This window comes from Pseudomyrmex gracilis, unplaced genomic scaffold (genome assembly GCF_002006095.1).
Source record: "Pseudomyrmex gracilis isolate BER0280 unplaced genomic scaffold, ASM200609v1 scaffold_833, whole genome shotgun sequence".
In the NCBI taxonomy this organism is placed as follows: Eukaryota; Metazoa; Arthropoda; class Insecta; order Hymenoptera; family Formicidae; genus Pseudomyrmex; species Pseudomyrmex gracilis.
Window position 1 is genome coordinate 19,812 of NW_018021417.1, and position 8,797 is coordinate 28,608.

The 8,797-nt window shown below is 41.5% G+C and overlaps 1 protein-coding gene across 1 annotated transcript; it reads right to left on the reverse strand.

Annotated features, from left to right (window-relative positions):
- Positions 1-2,521: 2,521 nt before the first annotated feature.
- LOC109861557 lies at positions 2,522-5,969 on the reverse strand. The gene is made up of 6 exons (XM_020441254.1): positions 5,872-5,969; positions 5,621-5,805; positions 4,938-5,046; positions 4,643-4,873; positions 4,516-4,591; positions 2,522-3,037 (listed from the first exon to the last, which is right to left on the reverse strand). Exons 1-6 carry the CDS (start codon positions 5,967-5,969, stop codon positions 2,522-2,524), a joined length of 1,215 nt encoding a protein of 404 aa, XP_020296843.1.
- Positions 5,970-8,797: the final 2,828 nt, after the last annotated feature.

The window sequence follows — 8,797 nt, forward strand, 5'->3', positions numbered from 1 at the left end:
GTCCAGCCTACCGTTTATCGTACGCACTCGCTAGCACATTCCAGCACGCCGGTATCTTCCCGTAATTATTTGCGAATTATTTTGAATCGGATTGACACACGGCCGCGCGAAGTAATAGTAATTAGATTTATTTGCAATTGCTGTTGTTCTCAAAATTACACAAAGAATCGGAGAGAAAGAGAGAAAGAAAGAGAGAGAGAGAGAGAAAGAGAGAGAGAAAGAGAGAGAGAGAAAAGCGTTGTTTATTTAGCGCCCTGGGACAAGTCCTTTCAAGCGCGTAAGACTTTTGTACATTTAGGCAGATATGAAAAACATATTCAATAAAATACATAACAAAATAAAATAAAACAAAAAAGAAAATAGTAACATATAAAGAAATAAAAAGAAAAAAAGAAAATAATAATAATAATGATACTAATTCAGCGTAGGGGGGAGAATTTAGCCACCAAATCTATAGAAAACCNACCCACACCAATCGATATTTACACGCGGCATCACATCATCACCCAGCCCAAAAATAAGCTGTAATAAACTCGTTGATTTATAGAGCATTTACTATATGCGACAAAGACAGCATTTAAAACGAACTCAAAGAATTAAAAAACACTCTACGACAAAATGGCTACACACTGCAACAAATAAACAAAGTATCTAAAAAACATCAGAATAAACCCTCTACCACCACTCAAAATACACCAGCACCAGAACACACAACAAACTTTAAAAAACGAACCACTTACCTCCCATACATAAATGGTATCACAGATAAGATTGTCAGAATCCTAAACAAACACAACATACAAACGGTCTACAAACCACCGAATAAACTAGGACAGATTCTTAACAATCCAAAAGACAAAAGACACACCAGGAGTGTACAAAATACCTTGTTCATGCGGTAAAGTATACATAGGTGAAACTGGTAGAATGATAAGTACAAGACTAAAAAAACATCAGTCGGTAGTACGTCTAAAACATTACTCACAATCGGCATTAGCAGAACACCATTTGGAAACTGGTCACAAAATTATGTTTGACCAAACCCAAGTACTAAACAAAACTAGGGCTTACTTCCCTAAAAAGTATATGGAATCTCTGGAGATATACAAACATCCAAACAATCTCAATAGAGACAATGGACATATGAGTAGTTCACTATGGCATTCCATCTTGCCATAAACACATCCTCCCCTCCTTCTTACCATTCCACCCCTCCTCCACCACACCTCTTCCACTCTAATCTAGCGCTATAAAAAGGGATACCTGACCAAGAGCATCTCAGTATCAGGCTGCTCTTCAAACCCTAATGAAGTGAGCTGTAATGTTCACGAAACGTCGGTATAAAAATGACACTAACGCGGTTCAAACCCGAAAAAACATCTTTGTATGTAATTAATGATACTAATAACATTCAACAACTAAATATTGTATGTTTATGACTGTCATTGAGACAGCACTCCAGGGAAAACTGAGAAATACTACAACAGTTGGAGATATGATTAGACTTGTGAGAGTAAAAAATCAAACAGCCTGCGCCTGAACTCCGCTGCCGATCGTGAGTTGTGAATCGTCAGCGGAAGTTCATTCCAAAATCTTACTCTTATCCACCGAAAAGACCGTGTAAATATTTCTTCTGTTCTGTACGACATTGCGGTGGAATCAATAGATCTGCGGCTGCTCTAGTAGCTCTTCTGTTCTTAATAGAGCGAAAAACAAAATTGGAATACAACGTATGAGACTGGTGGGTAGAAATTATGTTGTAAAGTAAACAGCCAACAAAATACTGCCTCCTGGCCGTGACTTTGAGCCAGCAGCTCTTTCTGTAGGACGGTGTGATGTGCTGGTCCCATTTGATTTTGTATACAAATCTAAGACATGCATTAATCTCTCTGTATAATTTGAGATCCAATACAGCTGTGATATTTGTTAGGGCAGCACAACAATAGTCGATATGCGGAAATATAAGTGCAGTGATCAGCCGAGACTTCAGCGCTTGCGGAAGTAAGTGTCCACACAGCTTAAGCTGATACAAGACTGTCCGGATCTTCTTTGTTATATTTGAGACTTGTGCGTCCCACGCAAGGTTGTTAGTTATTATGACGCCCAGGTATTTTACTTTGGTTGAAAGTCGAATCACTGCACCGTCCACAATAATATCCGGCAGGAGTTTGTGATCAATTGCATTCAGATGCCGAGAAGAGCCCATGATCATCGCCTGAGTTTTATGAGTATTTAATAATAGTTTGTTACCAATGGCCCAAATTACAATAGAAGCTATATTCGCGTTCAGTTTGTGTACAACTTCAGGTAGATCGTGCGGTGCACAGTGCAGATAGACATGCAAGTCATCTGCGTAGAAGTTGTACTTGCTGTGGCAAAGTGAGTCTTTAAAGTCCATAGACTAAATAATAGAGGGCCAAGTACTGATCCTTGAGGCACGCCAACGTTTAAGGATACAAAAGCTGAGACAGCACCGCTAAAACCATTATAAACCGCTTGAGATCGACCAATTAAGAATGACTCAATCCATTTTAGTACAGAGCAAGAGAAATGCATGTTCTTCTTTGTCTAGAAGTATGCCGTGGTGGACTCTGTCGAAGGCTTTAGAAAAGTCAAAGAAGATGGAAATTGTAACCATTCTGCAATCCACATTGCATCTTATGTCATCAAGCGTTCTTAGTAGGCAAGTTTGAGTCAAGCAATTCTTTCTGTAAGCCGATTGGTTTATATCCAGGAGGGTGGCTTGCTGGAGATAGTCACAAATCTGTTTACAGACCACACGCTCCAATGCCTTCGAAAGAGCAGGCAAAATAGATATCGGTCTGTAATGTTGTACAGAAGAAGGATTCTTTATCTTAGGAATTGGACATACCACTGCAGACTTCCATTGACCAGGGAATGTAACATTCATTAAAGAGTAATTAAAGACGTGCTCTATTAAGGGCATTATGCTCGGTAATGCGAGACTAATTATTCTGGGTGCTATGTTATTAGAGCCTGTGGCACCAGACCCAGCTTTCCACAGGACACTTCTACCCTGATAGGAAATTATTTACAAAAGTATGTGACAAAATCTTGCACTAAAATTGTAATTTGCAATTATACAGACATATTTTAGAAAATAGATGTAAAACTTGATCTTTTCTGAAATAGTTGTAGTTGTTTGCAAAATTACTTTCCAAATACTATTTCGGCAAAAGAATAACGATATGGAGAATCATCTTAGCAGTATATTTGCACAATTACTTTCACAAAAAAATTGTCCAATAATTGAAAAAAGAAATTCAGCTATGTGATGTTTCAAATATGTAGAAATATGATTGCATATGAAGAAATGCAAGAAATCGTCGTCACTCATGACGTCATATTTGTGCAATATTTTCACAATTTGCCTATTGGAGGTATATACTGTGAAAATGCATAATGACTTTTTTGCAATTTTTAACAAATATTATTTACAAAATTTTATTTCGACAATACTGTTGCGTTATGGCAAATCATCTTAATGTAATCATTGCAAAATTGTCGCCATTCATGATGCTATTTTTGTGCAATAATTTCACAAATGTGCCTATTGGGGTAATTGCTGATGGAGTAACAAAGCTTCAATAGAAGTTGGTATTGTTGCGCTCCCAACAGCGTTTAATCGCGTCACCGCTGAGTTACTGTGCTCCGCGGAAAGAAAAGAGAACACCGCGTATAACACACTAGAGTTGTACTAGAGAACGCGTTACACAAGGCCGCGGAAAACGTGAAGAAATTTTTGAGCCGATGATCCGGCCTCTCGACGATTCCGAATCCAGCAACTCACTTTCTTGAACCTCGCTGTCAACAAACCCCGTTGCTACCTGAACAAAAGCGTTTAAGCGATCGATCGTTGAAAATCTTCATATGCCGCGTGGACGACACGCGCTGCATTTTGCAACACTGCCCTCTATCTCTTCTAGATCATCGTCCCGATGATCAAAAAGAAGCCAACCTTCCCGCTCTCTTCCAGACTGCTGTCTCAGAATAAATGAGCCGGTTGACCGGAAACTCTTTTTGGGAATCTTTTCTGGGGTAGCTTCTGTGTCCACAAAATCCTTCCGACTTGAAACAAGGGGGGGAACTCACGTGGATCCATCGTTGACAAGGACATACCAAGTCCCCGCCTCGGCATTTACCCAAAGACCTACGGAAAACTACGTTCAACACCGTGAGCAAGGCGGACTTCTAATACGGCCTCAAAAATGAAAATCTCGCAACGGCTCGACGAGACGCAGATGTTCTCCGACGTCCAACGACGAAACAAAAAAATTCAAGGTAGCGACGGAGTTATAACTGAAAGAAAGAAACCTAAACGAGTAACTACGCTTAACAAAAAACACAAATACCCAAAATACAAAACCAAAAATACACCCCCCAGTAGTCTACACGGGACTCCGACGCGTGCTCCCTCCTTTCGCAAACCGAAGCCAACCTATCAGCTCGTATCACTTTACTTCTATGTTTATCTGAGCGACAAATACAATATACCACATCACTCAATTTCTTAACGACCACGTAAGGCCCCTCCCAAGTTCTCTGCAATTTAGGAGCTTTTCCCTTGCTTCTGCGAGGATTAAAGAACTAAACCTTTTGCTCAACATCAAAAAGAACATACCTAGCTTTCAAATCGTATCGCATTTTTGCCTTGTTCGATTTCATTTCTAAACGCTCTCTAACATCCTGATGGATCTCCTCTAATTTCGACTCTAACTCACAAATATAATCTTCCAAAGAACTTGAACAGTAATTTGGCGGAGAGCCCCGTAACAAATTTAACGGCAGACGCAAATCGCGCCCAAAATTCAATTCGGCAGGTGAAGCCTCTGTAGCCTCATGCTTAGAAGATCTATAAGCAAAAAAAAAACATAGGAATCCAACGATCCCAATTCTTCTAATTCTCATCAACAAACTTAGACAAATACTGCATTATCGTTTGATGTTGTCTTTCAACTTGCTTATTAGACTGCGGATGAAAAGCGGTAGTTCTTGTTTTCTTCATTCCTAACAACCACGACAATTCTTAAAAAAGTCGAGATTCAAAATTCTTACCTTGATCTGTATGTAACTACAATGGCACCCCACATCTAGAAACTACCTGATTGACAAAAACCTCGGCCACAGTCGACGCTCTAATATTCTTTAAAGGAAAAGCTTCTATCCACTTAGAAAACCAATCCACAATTTTAAGGATGTATTTATTTCCCGAAAAAGACGACGGAAAAGAACCCAAAATGTCCATTTGTAACCTTTCACAAGGCGCGCCGGCATTAAAAACCTGCAACAAAGACTTACTCTTGTCTGGAGGACCTTTTTTTTCAATACAAACTGCAAGATTTACGCCAGTTTTTCATATCTCTTTTACATGAAGCCCAATACAACCGCTTGCGAATTTTTCCTAACGTCTTATTAACTCCAAAATGATTCCCAGAAGGAGCATCATGAGCCTCCTCCAAAATTTGCTTAACTTTCTTCTCAGGAACAATTACTTGAAAAAAACTTGACTTCAAATTTGGAGCTATCCACCTTTTATGCAGAACTCCATCTGAAACAACTAAAGCGTTCCAAAGAGACTAATAAATCCTCGAAGAAGTGCCTCTAGCAGAAACTTCTTCCCAAGAAGGACGACAATCCTTTTCCTTTCCAAGTAAAATAATTGTTACGACCTGATCTTCCAGCTGATCTTTTCGCCACTCCTTGGATGTGCCCTCTTCAAAAACTATTTGATCTACTTGCTCCTCTTGCTTTAAAGCATCTCTCACCTCTAGCTTCGAACAATACCTGCAGCAAGATTCCGCACAAGATTGCCTAGAAAGCCCATCCGCGTTTTCATGCGCTCGACCGCACCGATGAGCTATTTCGAAATCATACTGCTGAAGCTTTTCCGCCCAACGAGTTAATTGACTCTCCAAATTTCTAAAAGACAAGCCATTTAAGTGAAGCATGATCAGTGCGAACTCAAAACTTCTGCCCATACAGATAATGATGGAAAGATCTTATCAAATCAACCATAGCCAATAATTCGCGCCGAGTAACACAATAATTCCTCTCAGCCTTATTCAATACCCGACTATAATAAGCGATGACCTTCTCCGTCCCTCGCTGAACCTGCGATAAAATTGCGCCAACACCATGGCCAGAAGCATCAGTGTCCAGAATTAACTCTCCTTCTTCAAGAAGAAAAGAGAGCACAGGAGGAGAAGACAACGTTTGCTTAAGATTTGCAAACACTTCCTGACATTGCTCAGTTCAGACAAACTTCACCTGGTTTTCAGTCAAAGAAAATGGGGGCTTCGCTATCAAAGAAAAACCTTTAACAAATTTGCGATAATAAGAACCAAATCCCAGAAAACTGCGAACCTGCTTTTTATTCTGTGGAACAGGCCACTCCCTCACAGCTGCAATTTTCTCCGGATCCTTTGAGATCCCTTCAGCTGAAACCACATGGCCAAGATATTTCACCTGTTTCCTAAACAAATTGCATTTCTTAGGATTGAGCTTTAAATTGGCCGCTCTAAGCCTCAGAAAAACTTTCTTCAAATTAGCTACTTCCTCTTCGAAGGACTTACCAAAAACAACTACGTCATCCAAATAAACCAAACACATCTTAGTTAGCAACTGCTGAAGAATACGCTCTATGGAACGCTCAAAAGTGGCCGGAGCGTTGCACAAACCAAAAGGCATCACCGTGAACTGCCACAACCTATTGCCTACTGAAAAAGCAGTCTTTTCTCTATTTTCTGGTCGGATTTTTAACTGTTAATACCCACTTTTCATATCCAAAGTAGAGAATCACTCATTTTTGGACAATTGATCCAGAAAATCGTCAACCCTAGGAAGAGGATAAGAATCTTTAATCGTGATCGCATTAAGCTTGCGATAATCCACACAAAATTTTTAACTCCCGTCGTTCTTTTTTACAATCACCGCCGGGGAAACCTACGGGCTAAAAGATTCTTCAATGACCCCTTGGTTCTTCATTTCCTGAAGAATTTTTTCCACCTCAGCTCGCATTCTTACCGGAGCCTTCCTTGGAAGCTTGTTTGATTGGACGAGAATCTTGCAGATTAATTTAATGCTGAAAAACATCACAGTTTCCAGCCACGATCTGATCAGAGAAGACATTTTGAAGTTTGATCAAGAACGTAGCAAATTGCCCCTCTGCGCCTCATCCAAATCGACTGCGTTTCGTTCATAAAATTCTTTTAAACTATCCGGAACTCCCACGGCAACATCACACCTCCGACCGCAAATCTTCTCCGTTCCACACGATAGAGCAACAATGAGAGTCTTTATCATCCTATCTAACCCTGTCTTTCTGAAAAAGTCTAGACCTAGAATACAGTCGTCGAATATATCCGCTACATATAGAGGCATTTTCAAAGAACGTCCCCCTACGACTATTTGAGCCACACATCTGAATTCAACAAAAACTTTCTCCACGGTAGGATATCTCAAACTTGGCTTCTCTGTCAACTTCTGACATTGCGACCTCTCTACAAAATCAAAAGTCACAATCGACACATCGGAGCTTGTATGAAATTTAAAATAACAATTTACCGTTCAAAAGACCGGAAAAAACAAATAAATTATTGTTCTTATTATCAACTCGTTTAACAGAAAATACCCTTTCCGGAGTGTCCCACCACATAGCCGAACCCATCCCTGGAAGTTCGATTAAGCCTTGTTTTCCGATAAATTAGCCGGACACTCGTAGCGGAAGTGCCCCTTCTTTCCACACTTCCAACACTCCCTTTCTTTTCGCTTACCATCTCTCCTTTGCTCCCGCTCTTTCTTTGTTCCATTCCCCGTCTTCCGGTCGCCGTTTTTCTTAAAATTATACGGCGCTTCCCTGCTCGCCCCAAAACTATTCTCTTGAATAGCCTTCACTGTCCGTTCAACAGCAGTCCTCAACGACATCACATTTTCTAATTGCAACGTACGCTTCACGAAGCCATCCGAGAGAGCGGCAATGAATTGCGCGCAAGCGATTTTCTTGCGAATTTTGTGCAAACTCTCCGGGTACGCGAGACGTGCCAAACGCTCCAGATCCGCGCCGAGCGCCGTAAAATCTTTGCCACCCTGCTGTTTACGGTTAGTGAATTGCGCATAGCACCTTTGAAAAAGCTCTTGCTCCCCGTACCGCGATTCCAATTTTGAGCGAATCTCATCGTAGCTGAACCTCTCCTCTAACCCCTCTAAAACCGAACGCGCTTTTTCCCTCAAATCAGTGACCAAAACCGTTGCTTTCGCCGCATCACTTTACTCGTTCGCACGCGCGACCAACTCAAACTGCGCGAAAAACTCGCGCCACGGAACACTCCCGTCGAACACATCCGGCTTACTTTTTTTGTTCCCGATAATTCCTCCATACAGAAGAACGATTTGAAAATGACTCGCCTGATACATCGCGGCGAAGCCGCTTCTCCTGGCGACGAACGTCCTCCTCTTTCCGGCGCATGAAATCACTAAATTCTTCCTGTTTCTGGCGGAGCAAATCTTTTCTCTGCCGATGCTCCTCCCGCAGCTGCTCTAACTCCTACAGGACCGCGCGCAGCGTTTCGTTCTCGGACGTTGCCGCCGTCGCCGCCGCCGCTGATGCCTCCACCGCTCCAGCCGCAAGCTGAGTACGCGTTCTCCGCGGCGAGTGTACTAGAGCCATGCTGCCGCTTTCACAAGCTCAATCCCGGATGAGTCCCCAAATGTTGCGCTCACGACAGCGTTTAATCGCGTCACCGCTGAGTTACTGCGCTCCGCGGAAAGAAAAAAAACG